The 19,693-nt window shown below is 40.3% G+C and overlaps 2 protein-coding genes across 2 annotated transcripts; one reads left to right on the forward strand and one right to left on the reverse strand.

Moving 5' to 3' along the window:
- Positions 1–3,532: 3,532 nt before the first annotated feature.
- Positions 3,533–9,890, forward strand: zgc:110239 (uncharacterized protein LOC550326 homolog). Its single transcript, XM_041053635.1, has 11 exons — positions 3,533–3,714; positions 4,307–4,360; positions 4,438–4,530; positions 5,121–5,293; positions 5,641–5,899; positions 6,003–6,198; positions 6,359–6,552; positions 6,666–6,757; positions 8,693–8,854; positions 9,329–9,518; positions 9,622–9,890. Exons 1-11 carry the CDS (start codon positions 3,669–3,671, stop codon positions 9,807–9,809), a joined length of 1,647 nt encoding a protein of 548 aa, XP_040909569.1. The 5' UTR covers positions 3,533–3,668; the 3' UTR covers positions 9,810–9,890.
- A 138-nt stretch (positions 9,891–10,028) lies between these two features.
- On the reverse strand, positions 10,029–16,117 carry si:dkey-166k12.1 (solute carrier family 22 member 6-B). The gene is made up of 10 exons (XM_041053636.1): positions 15,682–16,117; positions 15,200–15,303; positions 14,550–14,704; positions 13,373–13,541; positions 13,122–13,236; positions 12,834–12,940; positions 12,498–12,709; positions 12,275–12,383; positions 11,966–12,178; positions 10,029–11,528 (listed from the first exon to the last, which is right to left on the reverse strand). Exons 1-10 carry the CDS (start codon positions 16,018–16,020, stop codon positions 11,426–11,428), a joined length of 1,626 nt encoding a protein of 541 aa, XP_040909570.1. The 5' UTR covers positions 16,021–16,117; the 3' UTR covers positions 10,029–11,425.
- Between the last annotated feature and the right edge of the window lie 3,576 nt (positions 16,118–19,693).

A 19,693-nucleotide genomic window follows, 5' to 3' on the forward strand; every position in this document is an offset into this window, starting at 1 on the left:
AATGACGTTTTTTATGACATTTTGAGGCCAAAAAAAATTTTGAGTTTTTTTTGCCGATTTTGACTCCATACTATACTATGACGTTTTTTATGACATTTTGAGGCCAAAAAAATTTTTGACTTTTTTTGCCCGAAAAAAAAAAACGCCATACTATACTATGACGTTTTTTATGACTTTTTGAGGCCAAAAAAATTTTTGACTTCTTTTGCCCGAAAAAAAAACGCCATACTATACTATGACGTTTTTTATGACATTTTGAGGCCAAAAAAAATTTTGACTTTTTTTGCCCGAAAAAAACGCCATACTATACTATGACGTTTTTTATGACATTTTGAGGCCAAAAAAAATTTTGAGTTTTTTTTTGCCGATTTTGACGCCATACTATACTATGACGTTTTTTATGACATTTTGAGGCCAAAAAAAATTTTGACTTTTTTTGCCCGAAAAAAACGCCATACTATACTATGACATTTTTTATGACATTTTGAGGCCGAAATTTTTTTTTGACTTTTTTGCCCGAAAAAAACGCCATACTATACTATGACGTTTTTTATGACATTTTGAGGCCAAAAATTTTTTTGACTTTTTTTAGCCGATTTTGACGCCATACTATACTATGACGTTTTTTATTAGGGCCCAAGTACCAAATTTGTGCGAGCCGTATTGTAACTGAAGGGATTATTATTACTCTCCTCCTCTCTTATTTTTGTCCCGCTACTTTGTCGGGTAATTTCATCCCCTGAAGTGCTCAAAAACTCATCAAACTTTTCCCAAAATTTTCCTACAACGAAAGGTCTTGTTTTACACTTTCCGTGCGACCGAGCATGGCCAAACAGCTCTGTAGCGCCTCCTAGAGCTTGAAAATATTCCAATTAAGACCCACGGCCTTGAAATTTGTTATACAGATGCATCACATCCATATGAGAAAAAGTCTCTTGGAGGAAAGTTCTAAGATGTACAGGAAGTCCGCCATTTTGTAAAAATGCCGCCATTCTGCGTTTTGCACAGCTTGTACTTTAACGAACTCGTCCTAGGAGAATGGTCCGATCAATCAGCTGAAAATTGCTCTGTTTGCTCTTAAGGCCTTCATGACTAAAAGTTGTGAAAAGCCTTGGTCTGGGTTACACGGTCTGGCGTGTGTATTTTTCATGTAGTTATGTGTATTTTTCATGTAGCAAACCAGATGAAGAGGGAGAAACTGATCAGCATACAAAAGAGAACACAGTGACATGCTCATATTATGCTTCAAACATACAGCACCTCCTGGGGGAGAAGACATGTCCCCCAGTAGGTGCTGTATGGTACACACAGCATAGAAGACTGTACCCCAGTAGGTGCCGTGTGTAGCTGTGTGTATGTGTTAACATGGAGTTGTCATGACAAGCTGTGTAGATTTAGGATCTTACATCATCAATCTATTAGCATGGCACTGCAGGGAATTGAACCCCACCCTAGTGTACTAGGTGTACCATAACCAGTGCCTTTTGCTTTTTGAAGTGATGTAAAGGTAAAGCAAAACCTATATTTCAACAGCATTTCTTAAATATCAATATTATCAACATATCTAGTTAGAATGAGATATGGCATTTGTGGAAATGCTGTTGTAATGTAGGAAAGAAAACCTTACTTTGAATAAGACATATATGTATTACTGCTATAGAATCAAAGCATGGATTTATGACATATAATCTGTAATGTGTTATGTATTTTTGCGTTACATCTGTGGGTAAGTGATGATGTACATGATTTGAAATAGTTCTTTTTGTTGAGAAAGTAGAGAAAGCAAAGGATTTGGACACGTAAAGAGCACACAAACACAGTAGAAATTTAGAAAATGCACCAGAGCTCTGTTGTGCTCCAGCAATAAAAACACAGTACATATAAAAATATAAGTTCAGAAAAACAGGTAAAAAGACTGCAACATAGCTTTGTTCTGCATTACCAATAGAAACACAGTCAAAATAAGAATATAAGTAAAGGACAAATGGTTAAAATGACAGCGCACATCTCTGTTGCGCATGACAAAAAAACAATATAAGTAAAGTAAAAAAGGCTGCGCCACAGCTTTGTTGTGCACCAGCTATATAAAACACAGGAAAAATAAAAATTTCATTAAAGAAAAAAAAATAGATTTAAAAAGTTGCAACACAGCTCTGTTGTGTATCAATAATAAACACATAGTAGAAATAAATTATTAAGTAAAGATAAAAAGGAAAAAAGGGCTATGATGCACACGTGTACATCAACAAGCCTACAACAAACTATTGTAAAATTGCTTTTAATCACTATATATTAATCACTACTAAACATTCTCAACCTCCATCCACAAACTCTAACCAACACTAAGGTGATTTACAAGTAACACACTGTCCATCAAACCAAATTACATGTTTTATCTGCACAGATAATTCATCTTACAATGCAGATCAACATTTATACTGCCAAAATAAACCCCATCTAACCAAAAACCAACACATTATACAAAGAATTCCCAAAACAAAATGGGTGTGGCCACAGACATCATTGATCAATCATAAGACACCATCAACATCTCTCAAACTAAACAGTGACTGTGTCAGTTATCGCCTGACAAACTTCATGATACTTTTTCATGTGCAACTTTCTTGTAACCACATTACACATGTAGTCACATAAACACAACTCACTCAAAGTACAAATGTCAATTAAAGTTAACTTTTTCATATATATATCCACAAATACCAGGATATATTTAACCAAGTACATCCTGGTATTCTTAACATATGTGGCTGAAAATAACACAATTGAATTGTCTACACAAACTCTAAACAACACTAAAGTAATTTACAAATAACACACTGTCCATTTAATCAAATTACATGTTTGCTCTGCACAGATAATCAGGATGACCTTCACACTCTCATTTATATGCTCATATGATGATACACTCATAGTGCCCCCTGCTGGGAAAGGGCCATGTCTTTTCTGTTGCTGTATACTACTGTGCTTCTCTGGGGAGAAGAGCAGGAGAGAGGAGAGGACATAGAGGACTCCTGCTTGGCTGCGGCTCCCGCGGCTCGCAAAGGGTCCCGCTCATCGCTGCTTGCAGCTTTAATTATATTTTATTTTTCTTTATAGAAATACTATTTATATTATTTATACTACACCGATTCTCTGTACTTATTCCGTTCATCTGTTGTTCTTTTTTGTACTTGCCTGTTGTTGATGTAAACTTGCCTAGGCATGCCTTTCTTCAGACTTTAATCTTTAAATACTGTTTACTTTATTCATTTCCTGTGCCCTTATTTTTAATTAATAAGTAAAGCTGAGTTGTCTATGAGGTACGAAGTTTATAACTGGTATAGAAGTTCGCATTGTTGTGTTGCGTTGTTACTTCCGACAAAGCACATCTTTCCAAAACCTATAATAACCGACGGTTAGAGTTTAGTCATATGACACAAATCACATGTTATCCTTGCAAAATAAAGCCCACCTCTCGCCTCTGATTGGCCTACATACCTCCAGGCCTCAATGTGATTGGTTGAGAGAGGTAGTCAATTACTTTGTATTTGCTGTAAGTTATTTAATAACTGTTTTGGAAGAGCTGTAGGTTGCAGAGTCATGTGTATTTGTTTGAGCGTGGTCTGACTGCATTTCTCTCCTGATTTTCTGAGCTCAAAGCAGAAGTAATGCGGCGCTGGTACATTGCAGCTGTTCTTCTGTGGGCTGTCACAGGTAAGGGACAACAGTTGACTTGTCACTCCGTGTTAGCAGCAGCTAGCTACATGCTACTAAAGCAGCTAAGACGCTGTAATAGCGACGTTATCGTTCAAGTAGCTGAACAAGACTTTCAAGATACAAGTGGACATACGGCACTGGTATGATGATGATGAATATGATTTTTAAAAAAATTAATACCAAGTTAAATATGTCAAAAACAATGTTAATTTTGAATTGGATAAGTACAACTTTATTTGTTATACATAAAACATACTGTGCAACTCTTGTCTGGCTAAAACTTCATGAAATCACTCTCAGAAAGGCCTTTAATTCTCTGTCATGTGTGTACGAAGGAAGGAACAACTTTGGAAAAGTCCCCTCATTTTCATTTTCCTTTTAATTGATACGGACACACTGTTAGAACAAATCTGTATAGGACAGTCAGTGATATCTCTGTCATTACAGCTGCATTCATAGTCTAAGAATAGAATGACATGTAACCTGTTTGTCCTTGTGTGAAATACATGGATGAGGTCAGTAACACGACTGTAAATCCAGTTCATGTAAAGCACCTAACAATACTTCTTGTGTTTGTTTTCATCTTCAGAGGGAAAAGTTGTCCCTTCCCCTCCAGATTTTGGAAACAGCTATCATGTCAAAGGTAAGCTCTACACCAGCAGAGGATTACACATTTTAGTTTAGCCTCATTATTTAACTCTTTCGCACTTTCCATTGCAGGAATGATCTCTCTGCCCTACGCTGAGATCAAGGAGCCATTTGAGGCCTGGTTAGACCTCACAGCACAGTCAAGCCGGATAGACTACTACCATGGTATGAAACCTCTTGACCTGTGGCTCTTAAACCTGACTCTGTATTTTCCCTGCTTGACGTGATTAGTGATGTGAAACTGAGAGCCTGTTGTGTCAAACCAAAGTGACCAGACTGGAACATAGTCACTCAGTATATAAGCAAAGAAGTGAAAGAGTATGAGTAAGCACTTTCGGGGGAACTTTGTTGCTTCATCATGTTACATGTTCATGTGACTCTCAACCTTTTTCTGTTATGATCAGGTCGAGTCAAGGCTCTCGTAATTATAGTGACTCTGTATAGTCTTTGTGGGTGTAAACAGGGTAAACAGACCTTCCTTCTGTCGGTCAGCTTAGTGTTAGTGTGGTATACTGTTGTTTGGGGACAGGGACTAATAAGGAAAGGTTCAACATTTGCTTTACCAAGCACAGGGTTATAGGTATGTTCTACAATAGTCTGTAAAGTTTTTTTTTTAAGCTTTTTTGGTGAAACACATTGTTTTCTCATGCCCCCGTAGCAAATGTTGTGGCATAGGTCTGCAACCCTGTAAACCTCTGCCTTAAAGGAACCAATAATCTTGTAACTTGAACATTTCTCATTTTGATTATCAACAGGCCAAGTGTCGACATACCAGCTTGGGGCAGAGCAGCAGTGGGGCGTTGCCTATAAAATCACGCCTGAGACCACAGAGCTGGAACAGAACGTGATGAAGTGCTTTCAGATCAACGGAACAAAGAATGAAACAGTCACACCGCAGACATCGCTGCCTGATGTGCAAGGCTTCCAGGTGTGTGTGTGCGTAAGAATGTTTAAATCCTGGGTTATTATATTATAGTACAGAAACAGAAAGTCCAGCTAAATATGCTTTAAGTGTAACTGCTGCTGCATTTGTGGTCTTGCACTTCAGCAGTCACAGAAACTGGTGTAACACTCCCTGGCATGCTTAATTCCTTGGCTGTAAAACATCCAGAGAGTCTGTTACACTGAACTTAAAGAATGAGATTTAAGTTCATTTTGATGTAATTACACCAAGGTGTCACATTTACTTTAACCATGATTTATTGCTGCTGATAAAATACTCTTCACCTTCTCTGTCTGTGTTCTCACAAGTCAAAATGTTGTCTCCCCCCACAGTTCCTGAGGATGGAGTACTATGGAGGTTCCCTGTGTGAAGTCTGGCAGAATGTGACGACTGTTGGGTACAAGAAGAACACGTACACACTGTGGGTGACCCATTCTGAGAAAGGTGTGGGTGGCAAAGAGCCCGTCACACCCCTCCACTATGAGATGATGGGATACAACACACTGCTGGGGTCCCACTATGACAAATACTTGGTGGACTACAAAGAGTTCAGCACTCATGTGGACCCTAAAGTCTTCTCCCTGCCGGAAGGTTTGTGGCCTCCTGTGCTATAGTTACTTATTGTACATCAAGACCATTAAGAATTAAAACGTTAAGAAAATTAATTTCTGTTCTGTTAAATTTTCCCTCACAGGGATGAGCTGTGGGGGATTTCCTGGTCCAGGAGTGGAGCATCACATGTTGGCCAATCCAATGAAAGATCTCATCCACACGTCAGCTTCAGGCCACTCACAGCGCATGTTCAGCCATTTCAAGGAGAAGTTTCAGCGTCAGTACAGCGATGAAAGAGAACATGAGAAGAGGGAGCACGCTTTTGTTCATAACCTCCGGTAAGAGGGAGAAAAAGTACTGAAGAGCTGTGACGCTGCAGCATTCCCATCATGATGTTTTCCTGAAGGACATTGCCATGTTCAATAGCAGGACATAGATTTGGTTTTAGTTTAAGGATTTTACATGACCTGGTATCTGTTTCCTTGTTTGCCACTCCAGGTATGTCCACTCCAAGAACAGAGCAGGGCTGCCTTTCTCTCTGGCTCTGAACTCTCTGTCAGATCGCACCACGTCAGAGCTAGCCACAATGAGGGGAAGGAGACGAGGAAAGACTCCAAACAGAGGGCTTCTCTTCCCCTCCAAGATTTATGAAGGGGTGAAAGTACCCGATTTACTTGACTGGAGGCTTTACGGTACATATATACTTATATACTTATATATATGTGTATATATATATATCTCTGAAATGTTTACCAAAGATGCATCTGTCTGGCAGGACATCCTAGTATTTGCTTCTCCCTTTCAGGGGCTGTGACTCCAGTGAAGGACCAAGCCATCTGTGGCTCCTGCTGGAGCTTTGCCACCACTGGAGCAGTAGAGGGCGCTCTCTTCCTAAAGGTGAAAAAAAAAAAAAAAGAATCAGCTTGCACAGTCACTGGCCCCAATCCAGTGTTTTCAACTAACGGGGCTGCTTCCTTATGCTCTTTGAAGCCAGAGATGTTCGGCAGGGGGCTTCATCTGTTCATGTTGGTTTTTGCATTGCAGTTATTGGCATCTTTCTAAATTATTTTAACAAATAATAAGATGTAACATTCCTGTAGGGAAGTGGTTCATTTAGGCAGAAAACATACAGTACATTTCATGGAAACGAAGGACATACTGTGCCAAACATGCTATAGAAATGCATCAGTGATAAACATGGGGTAGATATGAAGTGGAGTTAGTTAAATTCTCAGGACAGCGTTCAAAAGCCCCAGTAGAACACAATGGGGAAAAAAAGGTGTAAAACATTTTTAAAAAATGACCAGTATGAAATACATAACAAGGGTAATTATTGTAATTATTGTGGACATTTGTGTAAGGATGAACTGAGAATGTTTTTGCGGGAAAAAATACCTCAATGTGGAGAAAAGTATTATTCTCTCATGTTGATGTCCATAGTCAGTCAGTTTATTGAAACTATTTCTTTAGAAATATACATCAGACGAACTTCAGCTGAGGTGCCCTTTTTTTGCCTCCATAAAGCTTAAGAAAAGTGCCGCTGTTAGTGAAGAGAAGTCGTCCCCTTCAGAGCAGGGGCGGGTCCACAAGACGAATCATTGTGCAACTTTCACTCACATTAGACAGACTTGACCGTGTGTGTGAATGAATAAAAGTCCGTGAATGTCAGCTTTGGCCTGCCTCCATCCCGTGGAAGGCAAAGCTCAAAGGCATTCCTTCTCCCGTGTTGCTGAGCAACTCGTTGCCAAACATTGGACCGGTTTATTATGGGATTTGATGGCACCCCACTGAAGTGACCAAATTCTTTGAGTCGCTCTCTCACACACTCACACACACACCAAGAGTGTGATAAAGGAGATATCTAAGGAGGTCATTCACCCACTGCAGGGAGAAACTGAAAAACATTTGGGAGATGGTTGGTTGTTTAAAAAATTATCATTTGAGCTTAGAAGAGCCTTGTAGAGTCATTAAGAAGTGTGTTTCTGCACACTTCCTTCTTACACTGGTTACATTTTAACAAATATTTTATCCAATGAAATATCAAAAATGTTGACAGTGTTCCAGCAAAATGTGCAGAAATTTCTTAAAAGCTTTTTTTTTTTTTTTTTGAAAATGAAGGCAAGCAAGCAAATCCTACCATTTAATGTTTAAGCTTTCAGTTATTTAGTAGTTTCACAGAGATTACTAAAGCGTTTCATCAGTCACACTAATGAGACCACAGAGTTGGAGCTTAGTGCATGAACTTTTCTGTAGGTGATTACTCCACTAATTGTTGCAAGTACAGTTTGACTTGGCTGCGAGAGAGTACTGTTGTGAGTTCCCAGCAGTTCGTCTTTGTGCCTTTGCCAGCACACAGCGCAGCAGCAGGAAGTGACCTGCGTGATGCTGCGTCCCCATCCCCACCGGCAGGTTCATAAACAGAGCCACTCTCCAGGGGCCAATTTTAAAATTGCCACTTTGTGATCTCACAGCGTCTGCCTAGCAACCTGTAGATAACAGCTGGTGTAAAGATCTTCATTTTAAACTTCTCTCTCTTCCTATCTCAGACCTTGTGTATATGTTTAGCTATCTGGTCTTGATTGTTTTTTGTTATGTGCTCTTTTTATCTCTGACATGACCTTTACTCTGATTTTTTTTCCTTCTTAAACCATCAGCACGTTTCTTTCTTGACCTGATCAGTGTTTTTTGAAGTTTATTTTAGGTTATGAGAAGCGGGTGTGGCGCTATGAGATGACAAAGCTGGTGAAACTGTCGGTGTTGTGTGTCAGAGAATTTGATTCATGCAGTTCAGGGACAGGTGAATAATCTGCGTTTATTGCTCTTGTCTTTCAGACGGGCTCCCTGCAGGTGTTGTCTCAGCAGATGCTGGTGGACTGTTCCTGGGGTTTTGGCAATAACGGCTGTGACGGCGGGGAAGAGTGGAGAGCGTACGAGTGGATCATGAAACATGGAGGCATCGCCACAACAGAAACCTACGGAGCCTATATGGGAATGGTGAGATGACTTCAAGTGATGCCCGTACTTGGGGATAATTACCAAAATACAGACTAGCAGAGTTAGAAGTGCCTGTGAGTCCAACTGTCTGCACCTAACTCTAAGAAAAAAACATTGAGTCATTTTCCACCAGCGTTCACCTGCAAAAGTGATATTGGGATTTTTCTTACTGACACACAAGCCTTATACAGCTTTTAAACAAGTCTAATTTAAATCTAGACTTATTCAAACGTTGTGTGTGCTCTTGTTGTGCAGCTCTCTCAAACCTGGTCACTAACACCTCTTTGATACAGTAGACATGCAATGATTTCCACTTCTGCCGAGGAATTAGAACAATATTGTGTGTCTTTATTTTTTTTTTTTTACAGAGTGGATAAGAAACATGAGATGTGTTGTCTAACTGTAAAGCCTGATTACCCTGCTTGAACTCTCCTGGGCCCTGTGTTTAAATTTTTTGTTTTCCTCTCTGAACAGAATGGATTTTGCCACGTGAACTCGTCCCAGCTTACCGCACATATCCAGAGCTACACCAATGTCACATCAGGAGATGCAGAGGCCCTTAAGCTGGCGCTCTATAAAAACGGGCCTGTGGCTGTTAGTATTGATGCATCGCATCGATCATTTGTTTTCTACAGCCATGGCGTCTACTACGAACCTGCCTGTGGTAAGTTTGCCTCTCACTGGTCCTCATACTTTTTTTATTTTAAACATCAGCCACTGTCTTCCTCTTTCTCTCTACAACTCAGCATGTCTCTTGTGTCTTTCAGGTAACACCACTGATGATTTGGACCACGCTGTGCTTGCAGTGGGTTATGGGACCCTGGACGGTGAGCCTTACTGGTTAATAAAGAACTCATGGTCCACCTACTGGGGCAATGACGGCTACATTCTCATGTCTATGAAGGACAACAACTGTGGCGTCACCACTGACGCTACATATGTAACACTGGCATAGATGTTCTCGTGTCCTCTCTCTGTATAAATCTCTCTGTAAAAGCCACTATGTGAGTGCCTGAGGATGAACAACACCTAATTTTGGAAGTTTTGATGTAGTTTTCATCAGATCGAGCTGCTTGATAATAATGTTGGGGTACTGCACAATTCGCACACAGTCCGCTTTTTTTCAAATATGGTTTTGGTAAGTTTATTGCTGACAGCACATAGGCACAGTGCCTTCATTTCATTTGTACTAAGTACATTTGGTGATACATTTCCATTTGTTGATTGTAATGTGTTTTTTGAAATTTGTTGCATTGTTGGAAATGCACTGGGTTGGAATCAATGCAATAAAAAACTGGATAATTTTCCATTCAGTGGCTCGAGTGACATCTCTGGTTAATCAAACAGCAGAAAGGCATGCTTTCTAAATTCATGCAGTGGAATAACAGCTCTTCCCCTCCACACACTTCTATACTTCACAAATAATACTAACCCCAAATGTCTGCCATAGGAATAATAGTTCTTGATGAATAAAATCCCTTTTCCTGAGTTATATAGCATACTACATGACCTGTGCTTCTGATCCATGCTGGGGTTTTTTTTCTGTATGACTATTTCACATACACTATAACAGCCCTTAAACATGTTTAAAAATCACAAGATATTTCACAGATCCAAGTCATCATGACAAGTAATTTTACATCAGAGTATAATAAAATGAAAACTAACCTCCACAAAAAATGATAAAAATCAAATATCTCCACATGCTGATCGCAGTCACATCTCAGGTTTCATTCAAAGCTACAAATTAACTACAATAGTCTAACAAAAGGCTACATTAGGCATAATGAAGGTAACTATAGTGCATGCAATCTTACTTGACTAGTTTCATTTCTCTTGGCTTGACAGCATAAAATAGAAAATGAGGCAGTTGCTTGTTCCATACAGCATCAAGATACTGTACAACAAAGATATTCCACAAACAGTCCACAGACACCTTTATACAAAAATATTATATAAGTGCTTTCATGAAATGCACAAAATGTAATAAATCCTTGAGTCCTGAAAAATACAAAGTCCTAAAAATAGCTGCTCAATGGGACTATGTGTACTGCATTACAGAGGAAGTGGCAGTCTGCTTAAGTCTTCTTGCCCAGTCTGATTCTTCAGAACAGATTCAGAAGTTTGAGTTGAGCTGATGCCTGTAGGTGTGTCAATACATACAAATATGCAATCTGTGTGTCTACAGAGTCTTTCGGGGAACTATTTAATGTGTCTCCCCAGATTACTAAAATATATCAAACCAGCTCTCAACTTTAGAATAAAAGTGTTAACTTCTGAGGAATGCACAAGATTGCAGCACAGGACTGTTCCTGACTTATATGGGTGTTTACTTGCATTTGGTAAAACAGTAGGCTGTTGATTCGCCTCTGCGGCCAAAGTGAATGCCTGCTTTGTGCACATGTGCATGCTAGTTTGGCGGGTGAAATGTGTTTGGCTTTCTTGCATAGAGCTCTTAATTAGATCCTGACATTTTAATGCATAGAGGATGTTTGAAGTACCGCATCTGAAACCGAAGTTGAGGCTGTGTAATGTGTGAATATTAGCATGTGTGCACCCATGTAGATACAGCTAGGTCTGGCTTGCTAGATGTCGTAGCTCCTGCTCCTCTGTGCTGCTGGCTGATTGGCTAATACCCTCACAAATCTCAGGACTATCCTTGTTGGGAGGTGACCTGCAGGAGACAAAACATAAAGTACACACAGAGCTGGTGGCAGAGGTTGGTTTTTCACATGGGAGCACATGGGGCAGTGAGATTTTAAATCCTGCTCAGGGTCATGGAGGCTGAGCACCAAGGGCACACTAAAAGCACTCTGAACAAAGCTCACAAGTGACTCAGAACATGCAGAAACTGTACACATCAACACCTTGTTCACAGAAAGTCAAAGTGTTAAAAGAACTAAGAAAATCACAGCATTATTTTTAGTTCCATGATTTTCACACTTGACTTCCTGTACATTGGTAACTCACATCAAACTGCTCCCTATCCTTTCTGTGATGAAGAAAATACAATTAAATTCACCTCAGTTTGCCACAAATTCTACTTTCCTCACTAGTCAAAAAAAAGCAAAGTCCCATTCCAGTGAAAACAGAAGTCACATTATATTTTACCTCACGTCCCAGTTCTCTGCGTCCTCCACTGTGTCAGGAAGAGGTCTGTCTGCAGTTTCGGGCAGTGCCAGGGCCAGGACAGCACCCAGCAGCGGGGAGGTACCAAAGATGGCCAGAGGTGTAGCAGGGCTGTGGTTATGAAGCATGTTGATGATGGGTGCTAACACACCACCCATCCTCGCAAACATACTGGACACACCAATTCCTGTTTGTCTATGGGAACACAAGGAATAGATTTTGTAGGAATTATCCTAAGAGACAAAACTAAAATACTTGGGAGATGTAATTGTACAGACAAAGGTGTCTTACCGTAGCACAGTGGGGAATATCTCAGCGGTGTACACATAAATTACAGCAAAGGAAGCAGTTATACCAAACTTCCCCACCATGGCAAGACCCGTCAGGACATTAGGATGATCTACAGAGGGATGATGAGGATAACAGGGAAGGCAAAAAGGAGAGAAATTATCCCAGTGATAACAGTCATTTCTGTCACAAAACTATATGAATGCAAATACTGTGTCCATCCTACCTGCAGGGACAGCAAGCATTAGCAGACAGGCAAGGCCTCCAACAGCCAGGAAGCCACTCAGGGAGAGTCGGCGGCTGCAGGGCAGCACAATCAGGACCAGAGATCGAGCTGGGATCTCGACCAACCCAAACACAAACTGGGTGAGATAGAGGTTTGTCCCTAATCTGGACACACCAAGTGAGAGGCCGTAGTACACCAGCACATTCACAAACCTGGGATTGCAAAAGAAGAACAGGGATATAGTCACAAGAAAAAAGAAAGAAAGAAAATGGTAAAGAACATGGTAATAATGCTAAAAAGCATATGTGCATGCACACACACACAAACCAGATTTACCAGATGTAGAACAAGATGATAGCCCTCTTCCTCATCTGAGGTGTTCGTACGAGATCCACTGCCGAGTGACTTCGCTTCCCTCCACTTAAAATCTCACACTTCTCTACCTAATGTGCACATGGATACATGGATAGATATAAACCGCATGAATTTGCGGAGAAGAGTTTGATGAGAAGACTGGTACCACTCTCATACCAGTCCATTAAATATGCAGCAGACAAAAAAGAAAAACATTTTAATGGCTTAGATAGGATGAGAGTAAATGGAGTCAAATGCAGAGAGACACACCTGAGCAGCAGGAGGTAAAACTCGGCCATTAACAAGTGCTGCCTTGCGAAGGAGTGCGATGGCTTCCTCTCTCCTGTCGTTGGCCAACAACCATCTGGCAGACTGAGGGAGCACCCTGCCAGGAAATAGGGAAGGGAGAAGAGAGCATAAGAAGAAATGAGGGTCATAAAGACAGTATTCATGTATACATGTCCAAGAAATGTGTGAATGCACAGTGGATCTAATGTTCAGATGTCCATTGAATCTCCCACCATATATAGAAGATGAGCAGGAAGCCCGGCACTGATATAGCCAGTTGTAACTTTCTCCAGTCTCGTATCAGATATGCTACACCTGCTAACAGCATGTAGCCCAAGCCAAAAGCATAGTCCGTGATGATACCGGCCAGCATGCGTCGCTTGGTGCATGTCCACTCGGTGCCTTTGGAGGTAAAACAGTGCAGGATTTGGAGAGGAGAGGAGAGGAGAGGAGAGGAGGAATCATGGGTATTGGTGGTTTGGAGCTTTAAAGTAGAGGAAAGAGTGGCAAAGGTTTGTGCTCTGGGATTGGGTAGGAGATAGCACAAAACAGCATGAGACATCATTACACTTGAAGTACATTATCTGAAGGTCTGACAGATAAGATGAAAACATTAATGCACAGCTGTCTTAGAATGATAATGAACAGTTGTGTCTGCTGTTTGTTTTCCAGTTTCTGTAATAGTTATGCAAGCAATCCAAACTTCAGCATCGCCGTAGCTAACTGTACACACCGATGAGTGAACATGCTCACAATCACAATGCTAACATGCTGGTGTTTGGCAGGTACTGTGTTTACCATGTTCAGCACCCTAGTTTAATGTATTAGCATGCTGATATTTGCTAAATAATACAAAACACAAAATACAGATGAGGCTGGGGAATGTTTTGCAGCAACATGATCAAATTTTTGATCTGACGATGGTGCTAGATAAAAAGTTACTTTATCACAAAAGCTGTAAAAGTTCATCCTGAGGAGGGACATGCATGTGCCAGTTTTCATGGCAGTCCATCCAACAGTTGTTGAGACATTTCACTAAAAACTGAATGAACATCATGGTGGCACTAAAGACTTGTTGTCTGGGAACAATGAGCGTCTGTACAACATTCCATAGCATGCCATCCAATAGCTGAGATATGTCAGTCTGGACCAAAGTAGTATTGTCGACCCTACAGTCACACAGCAAGCATGGCTAAAAACCAACTCTCTATTTCTAAAATGTCTGTGAGAATTAGCCTTAAAAAAAAAAAAATTTCATGGGTTTTGGAAGGGTAATGTGAGCCAAACAAACTCATTAATCCTGGTGATCAATATGCACTTATAACCACTCTTACTATTACGCATGCACTGATCTCAAATCTCATTGTTTGTGTTTGAGTGTTTGTGTTTGTGTATGTGTTTGGTTAGTACCAAGTACAAAAGCATTGATGATAACTCCAGATATTGTGGAGCCAACTATAAAGCGAAGAATCACATAGACAGGGAAGTTGGGTGCAAAGGCCACAGCGACTCCAAACACAGTCTGAAGAGCAATGGACAGCAGCAGGACGAAACGTCGGCCATACCTTGCACAGAGAGAGAAGAAGTGGACATGACTATGCTCTCTGAGCACATGCATAAATGAGTGCATAAAAAAAAAACTGTGACTGTGAGACAGGGCGAAGCCAGTCAATACAGGCCAGTATGAGTTTATGAATGTGTGAAAACGGTCACTCCCTGCCAACACACCTTCAGGAATTTCACTAGTATGGGAGAGATTTAGCGTCCCATGACATTTTCACCCTGCAAGAAACACTGAATATATTTTTTTTATCACATAAGATTTATACTGTTTTTCAAAAGATGTATAATGCACAAACACCCCTGTAACCCTGGTATAACTTTAGCCTTTCAGCTCAATCACCATGACATACACCTACCCTACTTACATATGGCAGCCATATGCCCAGGATTCCAGCTGTGTCTGCCCCTGCAGCCATGCTTTGATGCTGGGGATCTGGCTGTGTGTACAAAGTGAAAGGTTACAGGGCTCCAGGCAAAGGGAGAGCAGCAGAGCCTACCTGTCAGCCATGGCTCCAAACACCATAGATCCCACCAACAGGCCAAACATGTAGATAGATGAACTAAGACTGTTCAGTCTAGCTTTGTCGCACACCAGGTCCCACTAGCAGATAGTGAAACAAACACGTACATTTAGATTAGATTTCTGAACACATTCTGTACAGATAAAGGAGGAACAGGATATTAATGGGGCCATCACACTACCATAACAAAGTAACTTTGTACATTCCCTATATTGAAGATTATGGGCGCCTTATAGTACTTTGAGACATTTTTGCTGCTGTTAGATCCCTTAATTTATTGGTCCTGCTTTAGTTTTATTATTTAAAAAAAGTCTCCAAATGCTTGTTATTTTGGGTTAATATTAAACATAATCTATAATTCTTCCGCCTGTTTCAGAAGAGAGACTTTATAAATGATCAAAGTTGCTTTTCACCCTCGAATAAACACATTATTTCATGTCCCCATAATCATCCTGTACCTCGGTGACTGTGGTGCTCTGGAAAGTCTCGTTGCTGTACACCCATCCTTGGCCACACGGGACGCGCTCAGTCCGGTTGCCTTGCAGAAGAACATCGGAAGAGAAGCAGAAGGAGTCCGAGAGGCTGAAGTTCGGGCTGAGTGTACCGGGGAAGAAGGACCGATTTTCGGCTACTGAGCTCGAATTGTCTCGGCAGTGATGCGGTGGCGTGGCTCCGGTAAAGATGCTCACCATCATGTGGAAGGCGAGGAGGATCTGGGGTAAACAAATCCATATGTACAAAATTTTCTGATATTTGCCGAAGCCTCCGACGGCAGAGAGGATCTGGTCGAAATTCATTTTGGGAAATATAGGCCAGTTTGGGGAGTGGGTTTTCTAGAGGATCAGCCTGAGGGAAGGAGGCGGAAGGATGACTGTACCCATAAGACAATAAATCAAAAAGGCGGTGGGGAGCTGTGTGTTGTTCAGGAGGTAAACAAGGTAAATCAATTCCCATGTGCAGCCGTGGTCAGACCATAAAAAAACGTGCTACTAACATGACCCATCCTTTACAGTCCTGAGATGAAAAAACAAACAAAAAAATATATATATATATCACATTTTTCGCCTTCGTGCCGGCAGAGGTGTTTATTCTCTCCAAACGCGCATCGATTAAAGGCTACAAAATCAGATAGGTGCCCAAAGATTTATCATTTTACTTGCACGATAGATTCCCGGCATAATGTGGAAACCAGAAAAGTAAATATATCAGCTGGTTACATGGAAGACCAAATGCACAATTGTCCCCGTTGAATCCATCGCTTAAACGAGTAAGAAAGTGGGAAGAAGTGTGCAGCCTGTGCCGTTTTGATGCTCTGGATGTTCCCACACGATGCAAAAAAAAACCCCAGACAAAACCCACACACATTAATGGCAACTGGGAGCGCGTATGGTGCGATGGATCCGTTATTTATAGGGCAGGGCCATAGCATCATTACAAAATCTCGTAAAAGACGCTCCAATGCAAGAATCCCACCACACAACAGACGCGCTCTTATAGGCGAGAGGATTCAATATAGTGCTTTTTCTTTTAAGCATCACTCGCACATGCCTCTATTTATCACGCTGAGGTACAAGAATTCACTGTAACTGGAGCATGTACAACACAAACATCTCTAAATAAAAAGGAGTAAAAAAAAAAAAAAAAAACGTGCCTTCTGCGCACAGAGGCCCTCTGCCGCCATCTGCTGTTGGAACATTGAATTACAGTGAGGTTGAACCTGACTCCCCACCTCCGAATTTCAGTCTGCCAGTGCATGTGGCCACCAGTAATGTGTTTCTGCAGTTTCTTTTGTACAATTAAAGATGATTTGTTTCACAGTCACTTAGGACAGTGAGTGAGGAGTTGCATTCGTCTGCTCCTGCTGCCCTCAAGTGCTCCCTGACAACCTTCTACCTCCTACTTTGCAGGATACTCTTCATCCTAGGCTTTGGCTTGTCTTCAAAAAATAACTAATGGACTGGGCTGAAATGCAATTTCCTGGCAGGGTACCATAACGTCTGCTGTTAACTTTCTTTTCTAATTTGTCTTGACACCTGTCTTTCTTTCCAAGATCTCTATTGTTGCAGTATAAATAACTCTTTCAAGCTCTCAAGCAAGTATTTGTGAATATAATAGGACTAATTTTTCTGCTTCTGTAGTAACTATGGTTAGTTATGGCTGAGTTCACATCTAAAACTGTGCAGTGAATAAATACATTGAAAATGCTTTGTACAGTGTGGAACTGATGAATGCAGATAATACGGCAAAAACACTGACGGCACCATGTTGCTAAAAGGTCTGTCTTCTTAGGAGAGGTCTAATGCTGGTCACCTCATTTCACTCACCATAAGTGCATGAGTCGTGCATTAGGTAGCATGGAGCGCTGGAACAGTGGGCTGATTTTGGTTTGAATTATTAAAACCACTGATCACTGCAAACACTAAGCATAGATCATGAATAAGCAGACTATCAAGACCAAAGGAATATACAAAGGAAACCCCAAAGTAACACAAAGTCACTGCAAACTCACCACGCAATACTGTCACACAATATTATTCCAAAAAAAATTGTAGTGTTTAATTTGATTGTTAGTGTTAGGCCTGTCTTTGCACTGCACTTTGCAAAAATGAACATAGCCAAATAACATTGTGGTGGGGGAGAGGGATGGCTGTTTGGACTGAGACTCAGTCATGTCTCTGGAGAACAATGGCTCCTCTCTCTTCAGTCCAGCTGGTCAAGAGAGAGGGAATCACTGCAGGTTCATGGGAATCTGATCTCTGAGTGTTCAGCACTCAATCAGAAAAATGCCTATCATTCTAGCAGGACATACATACACCTCAACATGTGTTGAGGTGTATGTATGGGCAATAACAACCAATCAATATTTATATTAGCTCTGTATTTTTTGCACTATTTTTTCTACTGCAGCACCATTGTATTCTATTCTATTTTTTTAAGTATTATTCTATTTCTATTTCTTCTACTTTTATTTAGACTATTTGTACATACTTTTTTATTTATTTAGATTTGGAGTAACGCCACTTCTAGGCTGCTATAATTTTGTTGTATTCTTGTACTATGTCAATAAAGGCTTCTGAGTCTGATTCTGATCCTATTGTCACATATTGATATAGAGATGTTTTTGTATGCAAAACAAGGCATGAATTAAGGGACCTAACCAATTTTTCTGTTCAATGTAACCATGCTACATTAGTTTGTTTAGTTTAGTTTATTTGTTTTTCTCGATCAGCAGTTGCAATGACCCAAAATAATAATACAAAAATGAAATAAAATAAAATATATTCCAAAATAAATATGCAAAATAAAGTGATTCATGATCAATAAATAATAAACCTTCCTCACCAACAGGAAGAACAAAAAGAACAGAAGGAAAAGAAAAACAAAAAATACAAAAAACAAGAAAAGTGCGATCAAGAAGGAGCGGTGTGAAGCACAACGCTTATTCAAACTGCCCCTTTGTACCATTACCTCTGTAGAGCAGAGCTAGAGTCTACAACACCATGAACTCAATTTGAACAACTACACAGTACGATATCCCATGTAATATGCCCCTGTGCACATACATACCACACATACCACTACATGAATGCAATATGCAGTTTAATCAGTTTGTGTATGTACGTACGGTATATCTACATACATCCACATCCATACCTACGTACACCTACACCTACTTATAGTGCATATAGACACCTATACATACATGCCCGCCTGTACACAGCCCTGTAGTCTTGTACTACAGAAACACCGCACACGCATCTATGACAGTTGCACCCCCCCATCCCTGTACCCATTAAAGATCATCTGTTTATATTTGTTTTTAAACTGTCTGAGGTTTGAACATTATTTAAGTTTTCATAGTTGTTCGAATACTGGGAATTTTGAAATTTAGTTTCTCTCTCAAATTGTACCCACCTTCTCTATCATAAAACTGTGAATTCCTTGGTAATAAGTTGTTTCTGGCTCTGTACATGAACAGTGCTGTTTGAAATTCACTGATGCCATACAGTTTGAATAATTTAGATGTCAAAAACAATGAATTAGTATGATCACGAAATCCGACATTGTGAACTATTCAAATGGATCTTTTCTGCAGTATTAAAATGGTTTCAGTGAACATTTATAAGTGTTTCCCCAGACGTCTGAATAGTAATTTAGATAAGGAAAAACCAGTGAACAAAACATAATGTGGAGTGACCTGTTACCCAGGAAATGCTTAGCTTTGGCCAGAACTGAGATGCTTCTGGATATTTTTGTGTGAATGTGCTTAAAATATGTTTACCAGCAAATTTTTTCATCTACTATCACTCCAAGGAATTTAGTTTCATGGACTCTTTCTATATTTACCCCCTCTATCTGCACCTGTGCCCGCATGTCTATTCTACTGCAGCCAAACATCATCAATTTTGTTTTGTTCAGATTTAGTGATAACTTATTCTTGTCTAACCATATTTTTATTTGACCAAATTC

The sequence above is a fragment of the Toxotes jaculatrix genome, chromosome 13, assembly GCF_017976425.1.
Source record: "Toxotes jaculatrix isolate fToxJac2 chromosome 13, fToxJac2.pri, whole genome shotgun sequence".
Classification (NCBI taxonomy): Eukaryota; Metazoa; Chordata; class Actinopteri; family Toxotidae; genus Toxotes; species Toxotes jaculatrix.